Genomic DNA, 21,435 nt, shown 5'->3' on the forward strand with positions numbered 1-21,435 from the left:
ATATACACCTCATTCTATTAAGAATCTCAACTTAAAAAGTTAGTTTTTTATTTTGAAAGGTAATTCATTCCAAAGTTTTATAGGACAGTATTTAAAGTTTTTTTCGCTGTGTTTTGGCCTTTGCAATAGCATATGACAAATCACGTCTACCTGATGTGATTTATCATATGTAATCTGTCTGCCTCACACATGATTGATTATGGCAGCTGGAGTGCCATGTTAACTGAATAATTTGTTATACATGGTTAAACATGGTTGCCTAGTCTAAGCAGTATCTTATACTATCATCACTTGGCATTGTGGCAGAAACAAAAAGCCACAATGTTTTCTTTTATACATTCTTGCAGAGATGACGTATGGTTTATGGTGGCAATTGAATAAAATTATAATAATAATAATAATGGATTGCATTTATATAGCGCTTTTCGGAACCCCTCAAAGCGCTTTACAATACCACTATTCATTCACTCTCACAGTCATTATGTTACTGCATTTGTATTTTGAGAAGAGGTCACCTCAGGATGCAGGAATACAGTAAACAGCAGTATGCTTATTGCTCATCTTTTTTCACCTAGAAAAAAGCCCATAACACTATCCACACAAGTCAAAGTCATCCACTTTCTTACTTTCTCAGTTTCTCATGCCATCAGGATTTCTGAACACCTCAAATTTTTAACATGATATTGCCCAGATGTAGCTCCAAGCCACTTTAACACAGCAAGACTGATTTTTCATGTAGTGATTTGCACATTTGCCTTACAAAGGAAAGAGCCTTGGTTCACTCCCAGGAAGAGACACAAATCCCTTTGGGGTTGTGTCAGGAAGGCCATGGTGTAACTAATCAAACGCGTGGCACTGTCGTGAACCCTTTTTAACAAGGCTGCAGTCAGAAGTATTACTGAGTTTGATTACATGCTATTATATAAAAACAGTGTTTGCTTGACCTTGCCGGAAAATCATTTGCTACTATTTTGCACTATTTGCATTGCAGAGAAAAGCTCATGCAGATAAACAGAGGTAAATGCACACATACAGTACTGTGCAAAAGTTTTAGGCAGGTCAGAAAATGCTGTAAACAAAGAATGCTTTAAAAAAATGGAAGTGTTTATCATTTATTTTCATCATCAATTAACAAAATGCAGCGAATGAACAAAAGTGAAATCTAAATCAAATCAATATTTGGTCTGACCACCCTTTGCCTTCAAAACAGCATCAATTCTTCTAGGTACACTTGCACACAGTTTTTGAAGGAACTCGGCTGGTAGATTATTCCAAACATCTTGGAGAACTAACCACAGATCTTCTGTGGATGCAGGCTACCTCACATCCTTCTGTCTCATCATTTAATCTCAGACACACTCGATGATTTTGAGAACAGGGCTCTGTGTGGGGCCATACCATCACTTCCAGTAATTTGTATTTTTCTGAAGATAGTTCTTAGTGACTTTGGCTGTATGTTTGGGGTCATTGTCCTGCTGCAGAATACACTTGGGGCCAAAAAACAATCATTTAAATTTCTGAAAGCATTCTTTGTTTACAGCATCCCCCCTCCCACCCACACCCACACCTGCCTAAAACTTTTGCACAGTACTGTATATCACAGATTTTATGCATAATGAAAACTAAGGCAACTTGTACAGTTTTGATCCAAGGCACAAAAATAAAATATTAAACTGAAATAAATTTAGGAACGTCAGGAAAACAAAATGAGTTGGTTTGTTTGATTGTTTCACTTCATGTTGAGAACTTAACTCAGACCAGGTCAAAGTATTAACAGATCCAGATATACATACATTTACTTGCTTTTACTTCTACTGGCTTTGTTACTCGTAAGTACTCCCCCAGAAAAGCATTTCAGATGACGTCCTTTCTAATGCTTCTTTCTCCATCACACTCTCTTTTGTCCCTTCTTTGCTCTTCTGTTTCATTCTTTCCTTTTTAGCATACTTTCATTTGTTTGTGCTTCACTGTTATTGTCCTCTTTTCACCAACTCTATTTTTCTTTCTTTTCCCCCCAGCTTTCTGTTTGACTCTCTGTTACTCTTCTGTACTCTGCACTCCTACCACTCGTACACCCTAAAGCCATTAAGTCATCAACTCATGGCACTATAGGCTTTATAAAGTCTTTGTTTGTTCCTAGGATTTGTTATCCACAAATTGTAAGGAAATTGTATTAAGTTTCATCAAAACAAATGTTTATTTTGAAACAAGTACACAATTATATATGTAGTCTGACTCGCTCTGTGTCAAGCATACTGCTTTGTTTGTTTGCTAAGCTGGGAGCAATATACCATGTTTAACCATCAGTATGATTATTATTGCTTCTCTTTCCTTCAGCTCACATTTTACATTTCATCGGCAGATTTTCAGTGAAACTTTACTTATTTCAAAGCACCCACGTTTATGTTCAAACACAGAATTTGATTTGGGAATAAAATGTTATTCTGTTCATGACCATATGTGCTCTCTTTCAGACTGAGTGGTTTAAGGCTAAATGCAATTTGGATATGGCTCACAAACAATATGGGGTGGGTGAGAAAAAGGGATAAGAATTGTGATTCTTACTGAATACATGCAAATGAAACACTGCGCTACCAATATATATATCGTTATGTGTATATATATATATTCTTATTCTATCTATTTTGTGTCAAAGACCGGTCCAATATAATATTTTTCAAATTACATTTCTTGATAATCTTTAATTTTTCCGATCGTCATCAAACCAGTTTGCTTAACTGTTACTTGTACGGACAATAGCATGACAAAGAGCCAAAATCAAGTGTTTCCTCCTGTAAATCAAGAATTGTTTTCAATAAAAAACTAATTCTCAACACCAAGAACTGAATTAAATTGAACTGAACTGTGAGATTTACAATTATTCCCACCTCTAGTAGGGAAAAGAAGGGCCTATTTTTGTCCTTTACACAAGTTTATATGTGGATGTGTTTTTCATGCAAGGTAACTCTCATTGTGATCTTCACTATGTGTGGTTATATTCCATGCAGAGAGACAAGATGGACTTTCACAACTGAACTGGCTTGCACTAATTAGAGGGGCTTGACTTTCATATGAAGAACTCTATACCTGGCTGAACAGCCTTGAGGAGAAAGAGAGAAGGATAAAAAAGGGAAGGTTTTGGTTAATGACATTACAAAAGGAACTGGCTTGGGGGATGAAGGCCACCTGTTATGAGAGAAAGAGTACTTGTATTATTCTGGAGAACTAGCTTCCCTATACATGATGAACTTGAACAGTCGCAAATGATCTTGGAATAAGAAAGAGGGAGCAAAGGAGTCAGAAGAGCTTATCCCAGTAGAAAGTCTATTAGGGCTATATGACCTTGAAAGGATATAGGAGAAAGAAGATATGGAAAACAGACAAGAGTAGAGGTTGAAGAGAAAGTGAATCAGAGAGATGAATGGGGTAAAAAAAGATGGAGAGCTTGCTGAAAAGCAGAAAAGGCAAAGAGAGTGCAAAAGACAATGAGAAAAGGGCAGTGCTTTAGGGCGGATAAGACAGATAAAAGAAAGATGAACTTTGCTTGGTCAATAACAGCTTTGGGTAGAAGAAAACAGCGAAATAAGAGTCATCTTCAGTCTATCCATGGGGCAAGGAAGAAAAATGGATGGAAATCCAGGGCATAGTAAAAGTAAAAAAAAAATACCCCAAAAACAAACTTTTTTTTTCTTTTTACTTTAGGGGCTGCGTAAAATGACCTTCAAGATGAGCTGACAGTGATATATCAAATTTATGTTCAGCTCGTAGACTTGGATAGAAAAGAAACTGTAAAAGACAAAGAGAAGCATGAATTTAAAGTTAAACTGAATATGACATTAGAAATGACAAGAGAACAAAAAGAGAGAAACATGGAACATGCTAAACATATAATGGCAAATATGCCAAATTTTCTTTGGTTAGGGCAACCATAAGAAGGGAAGAATGCATAGGGAACTGTCCTGGTTTATTATTCAAACTTCAAGTAAGTGGAAGGGGAGAATAATAAGAAAAAGGTAATGCCCTTTCAATCCCCATAAAATCAGTGATATATTTAACAACAACCTTTTTATCCGCATCTACCTGATGTTGATTCTTTATTGTCAGTTTAATACCTCAACAGCTGTTTTTCAGGTATTCTTAAACCCTTTCCCCATCTTTTAGGTCTGTTTATTCCTAAATTTTTAATGGAGACAAAATCTTTTGGATGTAGTACAATATTGAGTGAGAACACTATAACCAGCAGCTGTGAACGGCTGCAATATAATCCCAGGAGGAAACTGTCCATAGCAAATTTAAAGTGCTTGTTTTTTTCCACTGACAAGCTCAGATTTGTATTGACTGTTTTTAAGTTTATCACCCTTTGCTTTTACATGTATTGATGTCAAGTTGGCCAAGTTCTAAGTTTAGAATTGTGTTGTCCTCCCTCTATCGCCAATGTTGGAAAAGCATTCTTCAGAATTATGGGTTTTAGTACAGAATTTATTTTCCTAATTCCTTGGCTCTAGTTATCCCGGTCAAAACAGTCACTCAAATATAAGAGTCTGGCAAAGTGTATGTGTGGACCGGAGGGCTTCCATTATTTGTAGCTCAGCTAGACACAGTTTCAGCCTAAAAATACTCTCTGAAAGGTTTTAATAATCATATTGCCACAATTAAGAAATGGTCACCTGTAAACCAATTAAATCTTTTTATTTATTTCTTAACATATTTGTACTCCATCTCTGCAATATTTCTATGTTCCTACCCCAAATAGCTCTCTCCAACTCCAAAACACTGATAAAACTTTTAAGACGTCTCACTAAGTGAGTAGACCAGTTGAGTGTCCACATCACTGCTGATGACATACCAATCTGTCTATCCCCCATTCCATTCTCCTCTCAACCATGAACAAAACCCTGAGATTCTTAAACTCCTCCATAATGAGTTTAGCACAACTCTCAGTCTCAAGCTGGGACTCCTTCCTCACCACAGAGGTTGCAAGTCCCAAAAGCCAGTTTCAGCAGCTGGAAATTGGAACACCAAGGCCTCCACCCTTCATTTCATCCACATTCTCCAGACCCCTACATCCTCTGGCATCCTGGGCAATGGTTCCAGTATGGATCAGTGGATCAGTTTGAGGCTGGTTGCGCCCACTGGGCTAAGAATACTCCCAGTCAGCATTACCCACTGTTACTATTACTATTATTCCCATTGAGGTCTCTTGAATTGCACCTGGTTAAATTGTTCTGGTATCTTGAGTTAGTAAATACTATTTATAGCAGGAGTGTAAAGATCCTTTTAGTTAAAAGGCTACAGAAATGTAACTTCATGCAATTAATTATGCACAATGTAACATAGGTAATCATTTATGACATTAAGTAATTTGTGAACACACCACCACCTTTAGATGTTTATATTGTTTTTTACAAAACAGATGAAAATCTGAGAGCTGAAGACTTATAGTCTTATTAAAAAAATGTCTCTAAAGAACAGAACTCAACAGCTACAGTAGCTCTGTCTAAATTTGGAAAATCAAGCGCACCAACAAAGCTGTTGAGTCATGGGATGTACTTAGTGCTTCACTCTATATAGACTCCTCAGGTCCAAACATAATCTCATACTTACTACCTGCTGTCCACTTACAAGCAGCAGGTAGTAAGTAGAAGATTATTTGCACATTTTCCAAGTGTTTACAGGTAGTGTCATGGTAGCTCCATAGTGTAATGGTTTACACATTCCCTTAGCAAGGGTAAACTCCCTAGTTTATCCCCAATTGGGATTTGTTTCAGGAAGGGTATCCCATGGAAAAATCTGCCAAATTTACTGGAGTTACCTACTGTGGTGACCTCTTGCGATTGAAGAAGCAGCTGGAAGTAGCTATTGTACAGGTAGTGTCACCTTGCCTGCTGTAGAAGAGCTCTCTTACAGTGCTTATTTATTGTTTGGTGAAGCCATATGCAGTATATATAGTTGGCCGTTGAATAATGTCAGCGTAAACTGTGAGAGACAAATGGGCAAAACAGCCATCGTATAAAGTAGACCTTGTTCAGCTACTGTGTATCTATAGGCTGTGCATATAAAAGCATTTTCTATCCTCTTGCTATTGTTTTCAATATTATACATTACCCCTTTCTCTTGCAATGAGCTAAGTTCTGAAAGAGGATCATTAGCCGAATATAATTTTAGATAAGAGGAGTGAGTAAGAATAGGTAGATACTAAGTAGGTATAAAAGCAATCATACAGAGAGCCCAAATCAGTGCAGCAAAGAGGCAAATATACACTCACATGGGAACAAAAACAAACCACTATTGGAAATACATTTAATTCAGAAAAATAAGAGGCAAGGATAATAGAGTAACAATTTTTGTTAATTAATTAATTTGTTAATTATTACTACTATTATGCAGGTCTGTTGGACAGGACGATGCAAACCCATCTAATCAGTTTTATTACTCCCATAGCCATTTGGCCTGTGGCTCCTCTCCTCTACCTTGGAAGGCTTAGTAGGTTGGTTATCATCCATTGCAATCACTGATAAAGGGTGAGCAGCACAGATTATACTTCTAGCAGTCATGTGAAGAAGAACACTTACATTGTCTGCTGATAAATGCTAGCAAATGTAGCTTTGTAATATGTGCTTTACATCATAAAAAGGACATATTTTTATGACATTTATTGATTGAATTGAATTGATATACCTTTATTAGTCCCACAAGGGGAAATTTCATAAGGCTGCCGACCTATTGCATGCAATGGCGGCGCCATCTTACCCTCCGACCATACATACATTACACAAAACATCACATGGAGAAGACAGGTCAGAGAGGTATAACAATGGAAAATGCACCACATGAGGAAAGATAAGGAGAAAAAAATAACTCCCCCCCCCAGACCGAGCTCCAACAGGGAGATCAGTTTGAGAACAGAAAAAAAAATACCTCTGGACATAGCACATGAAAAAACTCTTAATACACCAAAGAAACACATGACAAGCCACAGGGGTGGGTAAAGGGTGAGAGACAGCCGAATTAGACAGTACATCCGGGTAGACAGTACATCCGGGCCTGCGTGCGCTGGTCTCCTTGATCCACCGTCAGCATCGGAAGGGAATAAGCGTCAAAGGCGTTTGGAAAGGGAGGGGAGATGAGTGTGTGCATATCAGTGTATATGTATGTGTGTGCGTGTCCAGAGTTCAGCTGAAACAGTGTCCTTCGCCCTGCTAGGCTAAGTAAACAGTCATCCAGCCAACCCAGGTGGCCTTGCATGGAATAGGAAGGAACAGACTAAACACAGTCGTTATCAGGGTGTTGTTGTTCAGCTTGAGACCGCAGCCGGTGCCAAAGGGGTATCCGCAAGTGATGGTGGTTTTTACTTTAGTGCGAACAGCTCATATGAATTTCAAAGCAGTTCTACAGTCCAACACTGGTGTCTCAATCTCCCATTGAAGAGCCGTCAGCTTCGCCATACTTGGGTTCTGTGATGTTGTCATTTCTTGTGCTCAAGGAGCCGATTCTGAGAACTCACGGCAGTGTGCCTCCCCGAGATGTCAAATGGAAAGGTCTCTTTTTAAAACTTGTTTTATTAGTTTTAACTTTATGCATCAAGGAAAAATTTAATTATATGCAACATTCTCTGACTGGAAGAAATTTGTTTAACATTTAAACTTATTTTCTGCACATTCCAGTACATAAAATATTTTTTTGTGTGTTTACACTCACTCCTTCAAATAGATGCAAGTAAAACACAGCAGAAAATAAATAACATCAAAGACTAGCGGTCCTGTTGCTCTATTTTCACCTGTAAAGTAGGAGTAGGGTAGGAGGAGGTGTGCTCTGGTGCAGGTGTGCCGCAGCGGTCAGTGGAAGAATCCGCGAGTTTCTCTGTGAGTTTCCCATTACGTTGTAGCACACTCGGTGCTTGCTTGGAAGTTTAGGGGTTTTTTTTTCCCCTTTAAAAAGAAGTTTTCTTCCCACGCACAACGGACGCTAATGTTTTTGTCACTTTTTATGGAATCAAACTCAAAGTAAGGTCAGTACTTCCACGCTTTAAACGCTGCACGCTCATACTCTCCCACACTCGATATATGATGCACTGTTGATCTGCACACAGCTGTTGTCACGAACGTCGCACTCGCTTACGTCACTGTCATGAGACATTCTCGCAAAAAAAATCACGGTTTTAGTAACGCAGTAACGCAGCGTTCCTACGGGAAAGTAACGGTAATCTAATTACCGTTTTTGCAATAGTAATCCCTTACTTTACTCGTTATCTGAAAAAAAGTAATCAGATTACAGTAACGCGTCTCTGTTCAGCACTCAGGCTCACCCAAGCCCAAACTTCTCGTTGAGAAAGGGGTGTCAATTGCATTTAGGGACCAGTTGATCCAATCCATAATTCCTCTTTTAGGTTTTAGAGAACAGACTGTGAGAGAATGTTCCAGGGAAAAGTAATACAAAAATACAAGACTAGACAAGGACATAAGAGGCTAAGCAGGGAAGCTAAGGGAGAGGAAGAGGAGGAGAGGAGAAAAGTGCGACCGCCTTCGTCAAGAGCAAGAGCAGAAAAAGTTGTTTGTCTCTAAACCTAATTTAGCATGACTTTATGATTCCTGTGCCAGTGTTGAGAGTGGTATGGCCTGTCCTAGCCTCCATATATAAATTTCTTATATTTCTACCTTGGTTGGGCATGGCCAAAAAACTGTCCTTAAATATTATGATAAAAACCTCTTAGCTGGCAGAGGAGCCCAGGTATTGGTGAACTTTGCTGTAATCGCCTGAACACTTTTAGGCAACTTTTCTAGTCTTTGGGAGCTCTCTAGGCTTCTTCAGACATTTTGACTGATCCCCAACACCACTGGCTGAAGCCAAGATGTGAACCATAACGTTTCTGAAGAATATAACTTTATGGACCATGGTGAGATATGGTTGGGTTTTGGCTAATAGCTGGTTGGAGAGCAACTTGTTGGTAGAAAAACGCTGTTCTATGCTTATAAACTGTGTTACCATTGATATATTTCATAGTTACAAGAAAAGAAATGGGAACATTTTTTTCAACAGGCTATTAGCAACAAAATGCCTAAAGATACAATGTAAAATGTGTTATTTTCTAGGTTGCCTGTTATGTGTAGACAAAATACAGGTTCATCCCATTAAGTTAGATGTCTTTTTATATTTGGACAGTGCATGGGGCAATGCTAAGTGACTTTTGCAATGCTATACGTGTGTATGTTTGTGAGATTTTTGCCTTTTGAAATGCAAGTTAGTGTACAGGGTTAAACTGAAAAAAGGTTTTATATATTATAAAATTGTTTGACTGTAAAAAAGTCAAGCAGAGAGTAGCTATAAGTAACACTTGAGCTCTCTCCTTGACTGTTTTCCTCTTTCTTCTGCCAAGTTTGTTAATGTAACTCCTTGTTTCTTGTTTTGTTTATTTCTCCTCTCTCCCGCTTTTATTCCCTGCAAATTGCATTTCTATCCCCGGCTCAGGCTGTTTTGTCTCTTTTGATCAGCTTAATATGGCCGGCTCCCACGGTTTTTATCGCTTTTCTTACTCTTCTCACTTCCATTTTCTCAAAGGCTGCAGTGAATGCAGATGATGACACAAATATTGGCTCAGTAAATTAGTTTTTTGTAATTACGGGAGACTGCCGTACAAAAATATATGTATATATTTTCTTGTGCATCATTCGACATAAGTCATGAAAAACATGTCATTTCAGTAGAAAAGATTCTTACTGTATTTTATTTTAGCCAAAGTGTTTCATTGTTATTCACACGGAGAATCGTTTAGATCTGGATCCTCTTCAAACATGTTCCATTATCAGCTCTGTTTCCCTCAGACAAACTATCTCATGGTTGTTTTGCTTTTGCACAGACAAGGCGAGGTGATAACAGAGATGCTGAGAGGAGAGATGACTCCACGGGAAGGGATGGGTATAGCGTGCTTTGGAAATGCACAGAGGAAGGGGGAGGGGAGATAGTTGCTGTTGGATCAAACAGATTTAGAGGTAAAGAGTGACCAGATGGGATGAAATGATTGGCCACGAGGAAAGTTGTACAGCAAGTGGCTGCAAAAATGTCCGATTATGTGACAGAAAATTGGGAAAGGACAGAAAAAGAGTAGAAAAAAGCCATGAGAACTACTGTTTAACCAGCTGCTCTTTTACAGTCGCCTTTCCTGCGAAAATGTGAAAATGACAGTTTTTTTCTTCCATAACTTCAGGTTTCATCATTATTTTTCTTCTGTCATTTCTTATTCTCTTTTTGTGTTTCTTTCCCTGTCTGTCTGTGTCGTTTTCCCCTATTAGTGCTATCGATGCATAGCACACAGATGGGAGCCTGTTGGCAAAGAACACACACACAGACCCATGTTTTATTAATGCATGCTGCAGTGTAGCTTTTGTATCTTCCCTTCATATAAATTTAGTCTCTGGTATGAAGACTTGCTATTCTTCCTTGGTTCTTATTAAGTGTACCAGGCAAGATTTGAGGCTTTTTTTACCAGCTCTTCTATTCTTTAATTTTTCTGCCATCTTTGCATCTGAATATCTTAAGTTTAAGTAAAAAACATTTTGTATACTTTCTGTGTCCTTTTGCTGCACCACTTCCATCTGCCTCACCTACCGTTCTTTGCTCTTAAGTGGACTGATATCTCTCTGCAGCTGACTGTGAAGTAGACAGTATCGAGTACTTGTCAGCATGCCGGATCCCTCATGTTTTACCTTGTTCTTCCTCTATCATTAATTTTACTCTATCGTTTCTCCTTTGTGTCTTTTTCTGTTTTTCTCTGACTGTTAACCCTTTGTTAACCCTCTGCACTACTCTGCCTGGTTTACACCCAATGTCATTTACCCATTATATTGTATATTGTATAGCTTTCTTGTTATATGTAAAATTGTATTGTATTTATTTAAATTTTTACCTTTTAATTATTTTACCTGCATTTTTTAATCACTCTTATATTTAAATGTTCATTTGCTATTTTATCTAGGGATTGAGAGTAACGTAGTTTCTATTCTCTGTATGTCCTGTACATGTGGCAGAATTGACATTAAAGGTGACTTTGACTTTGACTTTGACTTTAAGACCTACCATAGAACCAAGTCCGCCAGAGCTTACTTTATATTTTTACATGCTGTAGTGCCATTTTTGGGAGCATTTCAAGTTGCTATACATCAATACAACTGTTATAGCCCATATTTTAATAATATGTATACATTAAGTCCATAGTAACTACATTAATTGCAAAAAAGTGCAATAAACTACAAAAAAATTGAAAATCGTTTTTGTTTTTTTTACATATATTCCTACTTGGAGAAATTTAAGAGGCTTATCCCTCAAAACTTTAAATACAGAAAAGTTGCAAAAAATAGTTTACAACAACAGTAAATTTATTTTGAGTGTCTTCATAGTTTTATTTTTGAGATACAGCAATTTTTATATACTGCAGGAAAAACGAAAAACAATCCTATGATGCAAATTTGCAAAGAAAACAGCATGTGCATCAAAATAAACTATTTCCAGCAGTGCAATTCGAGTTCTAAGCATCCCAGAAACTATTCAGAAAAGCATAAAGTCAAACATGATTTATAAAAACACCAGTATAGACTTAAGGCCTACAAGTAAAAAACTACATTTTACGCAAAAATGACGTCACTTCCGGTTTCGGGCAGGAAATGGACATGCGATCGTTCGCGCTGACGTCTGTTTCAATGTGGGAAGTGTTATGAACAGCTGATGGGATCGGCAAAGCGTGTTTCTGGCATATTATATTTTTGTTCCTGCAAGCGCTTTTTATGCAATTTTTCCAAAGCTATATGTGGAAGGAAACCGTGACCTAGGACACGCTGATGGCATAACATGTAAGTTCAACTCCTCCGGTTTCATATGCAAAAAAAATTATTGTGCACAGGTTCTAATAATTACACAAAACGGAGCGTACCCGCTCCTACCGGCTTTAAAGGGTTAAGCTAGCCAAGGTTTCTTACTTTCACTCCTGTATTCCTTACCTTCATTTTTTGTCTTCTTTTCAGCTCTCTCAGATTTGTGTGACTGACATTGAATATATTTGAATCTAGTGCAAACCAAATCATTTCTCCGTCTTCTTTCCTGTGCCAGTATTACTGATTCCCTCTTATTTCATCCCTTTCCCACCTCTGTTAGTGTATCTCTGTCTGTAAGCTCATTTCAGCCAAATTGAAATTCACATTGGCTTCTTTGAGTTCTTGGTTATTAGATATTTTATTAGATTACTGAAGTAAAAGGTCATGACCCATGATCTTCTTTTTAACAAATCTAGAGGGAAGTTGTAGTGCATTGTTGATACCCAGAGGGATAGCCTCCGACTCTGTGGGGAAGCTACAGAGCGCTGTTGCTGGCAGGCCTGGAAACAGTATTTTGCCATAGGACACTTTAGTTGGGCCTTTGTCATTTTAGATGTCTATCTGGTGCTGCGAGGCGACCTGCAGAGTTAAAATAAGCCCTGAAAAAATGTTTTCTTGCACATACGCACTCTTCATGCCTTCAAGTAGAATTTTTACCTGTTCTCACTGTGCTCAAGCAGCACAATCCCAGCACCCAAATCCTCCTCCAAAAATGAAAGACTCAGACTTCAGAATTCAGTATTTTTCTCAATCACAGTAAGTGAAACAATGCATTATGTTACCTACATCTTCCCCCTGGCCTTTTTTTCAAGCACTTTGTGTCAATTAGCATAACCCAAAGCATGCCAGCTTTGGGTTATGCAGAATAAATCCATCACAGGCAAATAATTCACATGCTAAACAGGAGAGGTGACAAACTGTGATCCCAAATAACAAATGGTTTACAAGATATACAAAAATATTTGTGGCATATGGATGTTTAAGGAGAAAAACGTGTCTTCGGGACAAACGCAGCACTTACTCGCACATTATGACAAATATGTTCTGCAGTGCAGCATCTTGCTTTGAAAAGCAGCTCATAATGGGTGTCACTATGGATGAGGTGGAGGTGTGTTGCTAGGGCAACAGGTGATATTTCGTGTTTTTTTTTTTCCCCTTCCAAGGTCAAAGCAACTAAAGCGAGAAGTATTGAAAGTGTAAAAGCTGATTTATCACTGCCCCTTACTGTACGTTGATGACAGAATACATCAACACGGCAGCAGAAGAGACTTGAAAAATGTGATTAAGTATCCTTAAAGGTTAAAAATGGTGTGAAATTTTTATATCGGTTTGTAAGCAACATGCACTGGATTCGTCACGCGAGCTTCTGTTGTGCCTGTTTTGTGTTTCTTGTGTCTTTATCCACCTTATCCAGAAACTTCCAACAAAAGGTGCAAACTCTATGTGACTGAATAATCAAGGTAACTGCCTTTTTCACGACAAACAGCCTGCCTTAACTCCGTCTTCACTCCAGGCAACAACTTTAACTGCTGAATTTTGCAAAGCAGCCCTAAAGAGGCATGATTGGTGTGATCGAATATTACAGAGCAAAGCCAACCAATACGAGCAGGGAGGAAAAATGACATGCTTATCGTCGGGTGGGATGCACTTTTTTTTTTTTTTTAAATCATGCATGAACATATTAGATGCATGCAGACCAATGCAGTTGTAAATCTGTCAACCCATTCATTATTGTAGGCAGTGGCTCTGTTTTTTTTTTCTTCATCAGTGTTGCTCGTTGGTATATGGCCTCTCATTGTGAAGCCTTGAGCTTACACTTCCACTAAGAATGGCAATGGCTGTTGCTATGCTGGCTTTCTAAAGCCAGAGAAAGTGGAGGATCTGACCCAAGGATACTACATGCAACTTGCATCTTGTCAGTGGAAAGTTTGTTGAAAGCTCTACTGGTAACGCTTAAAACAACTATCAAAATGACACATTATTAAGCATTACTAAAGGAGTAGTAATTAATTCATCATTTATAAAGCATTATTCCATAGTGTGTATTATTAAACCTGTATAAGGCAAAAGTAGTTCTCATTGTAGAAGTCACACAAACGTGTAACTGCCTGAATTAAGCATCAAAGTACACTATTAAATTAGTATTTATGAAACCTCTGTTAAAACACAAACAAAGAACGAGCTCATATCTTAATCATTATAAACAGAAATGTGCATCTAAACAGCCGAATCACTTACTTAGACTATCTATATGCCATGAACATATTATATATGAGCTTATTATTCAAGAATAAAAATATATACCTGTTGCGTTTACCTGTGTTTATAAATCACATAATATGGAGGAGTAATAAACACTAAAACCTTACTAACGCTTAATAGTGTGTCATTGTTATAAAGCGTTATCGCTCCATTATATGATCGTCTTTATCATGTGTCAGACTCCAAATGTGGAAACATTTTATAAGATTAATGCCATTTAGTAGTGAAAGGAGACTTAAACAAGTAGATAAAACCATAAATTAATCAGAGAATTGTTTAGAGTTAATAAATCCTCTGGGAACAAGTGTTGTCGCCTCCTGCCGTCCATTAAAGCATCTCCAGGTTTAAGTAAAATCGCCGGCCTTGTCTGTTGTTTGTAGTAAAGACAGTGATGCCTGTTTTCATTCTTTGAATATCAAATCCTGCCATTCTGTCAAAGCTGCCAGGATCTCAAAGATACACGCAAGGTGTCCTTTGGCATTAGTGCTGGGGTGTTGTAGTCTTGACATGGGTATCACTCTCAATTTGTCAGATATGAAGGATTTTCAAGGCCCCCTTGTCACTTTTAAAAGCAGCAGGAAACAGTGAGTGTTCTTTTTCATTGTGCAGGGCTAATGGGTATACTTCTCACATGCAGACATGACCTTATAATAATTATGACATCAATGACAACTTGTATCTATTGTCTCAATCCTTTTCCATTCATCTTCCTCAGAGTCTCTCAGTAAGATTCCTACTTATTACAACGTTCTCTCTCTTTCTTTTACCCATTATGTGCATATCTCTCATTGTTCTGCTCACAGTGGGCCACTTCTACTTCTTTGTCTTTGAGTTTGTCTCTTCTGTCCTTCATCTTCTCTTCTCTCTGTCATCGTGATTGGTTTTCTTTCTGTCATATCGTAAAGTCATTTCTCTACCCACGCTACTCTTTTATCACACTTGATCTCCTTCTTGCGTCTCTCTGTTCAGCTTGGTTTCTTTTTTGTCACAAGAACTTTTCCTTTTTTTAAAAATATATTTGTTGATATTTTCTGTTTCGGTGTTTTCTTTTTTCTCTGACATGCTTTTCTCTGCTTACTCAGTTTCCAGGCGTACGCTGTTTACCTTTTCTTGCTTTAAATGCATAACTTTTTCTGTCTTTCTTATCTTTCCTCCATCAGCATTAATGAGTTATTTTACCTGGGGTGCAATTTCCATAATGTAGTGCTTTTTCCACATATAGATTATAATTGGATTTCCTTTATGCTGTGCTAGTTTCAGTAATTTGATTTGATTGCATTGCTACATAAACAAGATAGCAAGTAAGACAGAGAGCGAAAGAGGAAAAAAAAGTTTGTGTTAAACCTCAAAGGTGGTGGAGAACTAACTGGTGGAGGATGTTGCCTTGCTACAACACCCCTCTACTGAGTCTCCTGGTTTGCCTGACACTTTCTTTGTGGGGTTTGCTTGTTGTCTCTGGATTTGCTCTGAGGATTCTAATATGGAGCTCTGTGAAAATCATCCCTTACTTTTCCTCTGATTGGTTAGTATCCATATCGTAGTCCTGGTTAGAGTTAGACTGAAATATGAGGCTCACAGAAGTAGGCAATGAGAACATTTATGAAATACAGGTGAAAAAACTAAATGTGTGTAAAATGCTGGCACAGAGAGAAGCTGTGTGTATATATAGCTGATTTACTGATAACTTATTCTGGTGCTGTAAAATAGTAAGAATGCAATAATGGTAGCACAGTCTTCAAGAAAGACTTTATTTCCGTATATTGTGATAGGAAAATGGAAATGGGTGCAACGATTTATTGTAATGTGCAAACATAGATGGAAATGCATATTTGCAGTTTGAACAAGCTTGAAAATTGATATTTATTCTTCACCTCACCCTCTTAAGCAAGCTTTCTTGTCATTTTTTGAAGTAAATTTCATGAATGGTTCTCATTCAAAGCTCTTCTTTTGAGGTTTGCGCCTTTTTATTCTCTATAAGATTTGACAAGATCCTCCCTTGCTGAGGTGCAGCCCAAACTATGACAGAACCTCCACCTTGTTTTGACAGATGGTTGTAGACACGGTCGTACACACTGCACACCATGCTGATATGCCATGATGTCTACTAGTAGCTCTTTGTGAATCACATTGCTGGGTTAAAAATACCTTTTTGTGCCTGTCAAACTGTGTTGTCTTTGACATTTTTCTGCAAATGCCGGTACACCTCTTGTGTTAGGTCTTTCAAAGGTCAGTGTGTAATGGCTTAATAAAACAACAACAACAACAACAACAACAAAAAAAAACATTCCGGTGAAAATGTTTAGGTGTAAGCACTGGTAATGAAGGGGGGAAAAATGAGTGAAAAAGGAGCCAATGTCTAAAGGAAAACTGGCTCAAAACCACTTTAAAAACATTATAGGAAAGTCTGGCTCTTTGAAACCAAACACAAAAAAAGATGAGTGGCTCAAGATTTTTGCACAGTACTACAAATTCTGTAAAATTTCATCCATAGTACATCAAATTGTCATTATATTCCTTTCTTTAAAATTGCGCACACAGCATTGTAATACCGCCACTAAGTAGAATATCTTTGATACACATTAAAATAAGAAGAAATGATGACTTTCCGAACTTTTAATGTCTTTAGTGAAGCTAGAAAATAGAACTTTTCACATTTCATTCCATTGAACCTTTATGCTTTTCAGGAGTAGTCGCCTGATCAAGAAAAGTGAAAGAGCATCACAAGAAATTACTAAATTGACGCCGTCTTCAAAACCTGTTTCTGTTTTAGGAAGTGCTGGTACACCAGTGGTTTTCAATGAGAATGGAGATGCTCCAGGGAGATACGACATATTCCAGTACCAGATCACCAACAGATCGACTACTGAGTACAGAGTCATCGGCTCCTGGACCAATAAATTACACCTCAAGGTGAGATTTTTACACACGTATACCAGTGTACCTAATTGGTTTTTACAGTTTATAAGCTGACAAAACTGCTCATATTTTTCACACATATAAATTGAATGAAGTCAATGGAAAAAAATTAGGAAAAGTGAGGCAAAAACTTGGAAAATCAACTTAAAAGTGAAGCTCGAGTGAAAAATACTAGTTTATTATGAAATATGTTTTCAATGATTAACATTTTATGGTCTAAAAAGTTGTTCAGTACAGAACATACTGTATGCCATTTACCATAGTATATATTTCAGATGTGTTTCCAGCTTGTCATATGTTGAACTATCTCATTATTAGTATTTTAGCATGACACGTCTGTGTCCTAATGAAAAATGTCATATATTTTGATTTGAGTGCCTCATTGAAGCTTCTGAGGCATTATAGATCAGACACCTTGGAAGAATGAAAATTCAACATGACTATGAGCAGCTGCCATGATTTCAAAATCCCTTGTTACTGGGCTGGATTCGTTTGAGTTATTGCCTTTATTCAGGTGCAAAAGTTAGTTTTTTCAAGCAAGTGTAGATCTTTGCTTCTATTCAGAATACTAATCTTTGTGAAGGAGAGAGACTTGCAAACATTCGCAACTGTGAAAGGTCACACACCTACAGAATACACATAATAACCAATGCTACAGAACCTGGAGAATATACAGTGCCTACTTAGATCCACAGAAAAACTGATAATTGAATGCATTAGCAAACTGAATTCCCATTGTCCCACTCGCTCTCTCTGTCTCACTGACTTACAGTCACATGCACAAAAAAATCTTTGAGCACGCAGCAGTGCTAGGTGTTATAAATCCACCAAGGACTTCATTAGAAAGGCCAGATGACAGATGAGAAAACTAATAGACACAAAACGCTTTCTGGCTGATGGACGGTGTGTTTGTGTGTGTCAATGTGTGTGTTTGTACAGCAGTACAGAAGTATAAAACACAGAAACTGAAGTCACACATGATTTGGCACTTTAACAATTTCTAAATAGACAGACATATTTAATTAGGTAAAATCCTGAAAGTATGCAGGGTAGCAGGGGTAGTTTTTATTAAGAACAAAAAAGTTTGAATGTTCATCATTATAAATACAAGACAGCACTGTGGAACATAAGAATGTACAGCATGTGAGTCTCAAGAATTCACACATTCAAACCCTGTGCAAACTGAGTATTGGCTACCTTGAGTGCACTGTCATGCTATGCAACACTGAGTTGAATCAGCGTTGGGAGATCAGGAGAGATAGCTGTAGACGACAGACTGTTCATCTGCTGTCTACAGCTATCTGTAAAACATGCTGCAGCCACTGTCTTGTTTTGGCATTTTAGCCAGTGATGTTGGGGATCTTGTCAAAACTGATGGAGTTATGAACACAGGAAAGGTTTCATTTTTCAGTATGATCCCAAAAACACTGCAAATAAAATTAAAGTATATCCATGGGAAAAAATGCACAATGGAACACCATCAGTCATGGATTGACCTCGCCAAAGCCTAGGCCTCATCATTACTGGAGTAGTGTGAGATCATCTTGACCAAAAATGCAACAAAAGGCAGACAACGTCCAAAGAAGAGCTTTGAATGTTCTTCGAGAAGTCTGGAGAACTATTCCTGAAGACTACTTAAAGAAATGACAAGAAAGCTGCCTAAGAGAGTTCAGGCTGTGTTGAAGAATAAAGGTGGCCATGCCAAAAATTGACTTTCAAAATCTTTGAAATTATACAAACCCTGTTTCTTTGCCTTATATTTCCCTGTATGCTTTCATATGTTTCAATAAATCACTGCACCAATTTCCTATTTTCCTGGCAAAATAAAATGAAGGCTGACACTGCACTGTAATTAATAAAATATGGGTCTGTGTTGTTTAATTTATGCCTTTTGATAGAAAATAAGGTGATAGTATACAGATATTAAATGGGGGATATGAATAAGTAATGAGCAAAATTTCTCCGTAAACAAAGTTTCTCCTTAGTGATATATGTACAACACTGTGGGCAGCAACTATCCCATTCTTGCATATTAAACTCCATGAGAACTTGTTTCTGTTTGTGTGTCAGTAATTAACTCAAATCCACCCTCTCTAAGTCTAATGAATTTTCCCTTCTAACTAGTTGTTTTAGGACTGGTACTTTTTGTGTTTAAAACAGTAATATTCAATTTTGTGCAGCACCCTCTGCGATGGATATACCTCAGGGAGCGCGGTAATGACAAACTTCCTCACAACTGCTCGCGCACACAACTACAAATTAGTACGCACACATTCAAACTCACTCGCAGAGGACGTACGGAGAGCTCAGGGATTCACTATAATGCCAGCATGACACAAACACAAATAAACAAAATGCACACATGGTGAAACATATGCGTGTGCACACTCACAAATAAACACACACACAGACACACACAGAAGGAAATGCAGATGGCCTATTTGTGCCAGATCTGATTATGGTCTGATTGCTGGCTTCCAGACTAGCTGGTGTTAGTTTTGTGCCTGGCAGCACTCAGGAAAATGATCAGAGGATCTGCTTGTGCTAATTGCTCTGCGAGATGCCCTGAAGACACACTTTTTTTTGAAGGTAGAGAGAAAGCTGAGTGTTAAAGGACTGTTAACATACAGTTTATGTCAGCTTCTGCAGATGGCTGCCAATCCTTATGCTCCAAGATGTCCTGTGAGAAAATAAGAAGCTTCATTTTGCCGTTTTGACACACAAATAATAACACACTGCTCTTCTCTCAGGTGGAGGCCATGCGTTGGAGGATGGGTGACCCAACTTTCCCTGCCTCCGTTTGCAGCCTCCCGTGCCGTACGGGTGAAAGGAAGAAAGTGGTGAAAGGGGTGCCGTGCTGTTGGCACTGTGAGCGCTGTGAAGGATACCACTTTCAGGTAGATTTCTGAAGAAAAATATCAGCTATCCAAAACCGTCAGCGTGATCCAGAAATTAAAATATCACAAACACTGTGACATCACAGGTCGCATACAAATCTGGCTAGATCTTGATTTGTGTTTGACAAAAATCATGCATCAACACTTTATCAATTTAGCAGTTTCTCTGTCAGTCTGATTTCAGCACTGATTATTTGTGTTTTCAAACCTAGAGAGGCTCACAGAACTTCTTAGCCTAACCAATTCATCTGTGTGAAATTGACTTGTCAAAAAACGAGGTAAAAATGTGGATTTTAATCAAATGTCTAACATTCCTTATACACCCTCTCCCAACTTTACAAATGAAACCGCATTTGTTGGAACGCTTTAAAAAGAATCAGCTGAAAGACCTGTTTGCAATAAAAACTGTTTGACATTGTAAACGTGTTAGCTTCTGCACACATCGACTTGTTGACAGCTGCTGTCTGCTTACTCCTGCTCTTTTTTTAGGCAATTAAAAAAGTGAGGCACTTAGATTGTCCATTTTGAATTTCTATATAGAGAAAGTATCTAATTTGAGGAGAGGGAAATGCCCTGATCACACATTTTGAAGCTGCATTAATGATTAAAAAGAAAGCACAGCCTCTTTCAGTTGTAACGCTTTACATATCAGGACATAATAAAATGGTCTGGTCCTTATCAGGTCTTCAAATTAGGTAGATAAATATCAGCAGGTAAAATATTACACTGTGTCATCATTTATTTTAGAAATACTGAGCTAAAATGCAGAATCAATGTATGAAAAAACTAGTTTTGCCTAAATATAGCCATCCTTTTTCTATAGGAATAAAGAGAGTCAGGGATGTCTAGGTGCTGCTAATCAAAATAATTTGATTAACTGATCAGCAGCAGCACTTCTATAAAAGCAAATGTTTTGTCACTTTGCTGGTCTAAAGCATTCAGGTATGTGTTAACACGAGGCCAAGGAGTGATTAGCAGTGATCTCTGAGGAAGAATTATTATTGGTTATCAGTCTGGGAAGGGTTATAATGCCATTTCCAAAAGAAAGTCCATTCAAAGATTATTCACAAGTGAAAAACATTCATGAAAGTAGAATAAAAAAAAATCTGAAACTGAAGTTTGCCTGGAAATGCTGCCACTTCTTCTCTTTCTTGAAAAAAAAAAAGAACATGGCAGCACAGCTTCAGTTTGCAAAGTTGCATTCAAACAAACCACAAGACACAATGTCCTTGAGATAGCAGACAGGAAAATGAAAATGCTTGGCCATAATGCACAACACCATGTTTGCTGAAAAACCAAAGCATATCAGAACAAACACCTCACACCAACTGTCAAGCACAGTGATGGAGGGGTGATGATTTGAGCTCGTTTTTCAATCAAAGGGCCTGGACACACTGAGTCGACCATAAAGATAACTGTAAACGATGTATACTCAATCAATCAATCAAAGCTTTATTCGCCACGTGCAGGTTGCCCTGCAGTGAAATAGGACACCCCCC

At 37.9% G+C, this 21,435-nt stretch overlaps 1 protein-coding gene across 4 annotated transcripts in view; it reads left to right on the forward strand.

Moving 5' to 3' along the window:
* Window positions 1–21,435, forward strand: part of grm8a (glutamate receptor, metabotropic 8a) — a 292,622-nt gene that overhangs the window by 239,150 nt on the left and 32,037 nt on the right. For all 4 annotated transcript variants that reach the window (XM_005725264.1, XM_005725266.1, XM_005725263.1 and 1 more), the window contains exons 8-9: window positions 16,894–17,033; window positions 19,790–19,936. In XM_005725264.1, the coding sequence (XP_005725321.1) occupies window positions 16,894–17,033; window positions 19,790–19,936 (287 nt within the window). The remainder of the gene's footprint in view (window positions 1–16,893; window positions 17,034–19,789; window positions 19,937–21,435) is intronic.

This window comes from Pundamilia nyererei, unplaced genomic scaffold (genome assembly GCF_000239375.1).
Source record: "Pundamilia nyererei isolate P.nyererei 1_Seehausen unplaced genomic scaffold, PunNye1.0 scaffold00014, whole genome shotgun sequence".
Classification (NCBI taxonomy): Eukaryota; Metazoa; Chordata; class Actinopteri; order Cichliformes; family Cichlidae; genus Pundamilia; species Pundamilia nyererei.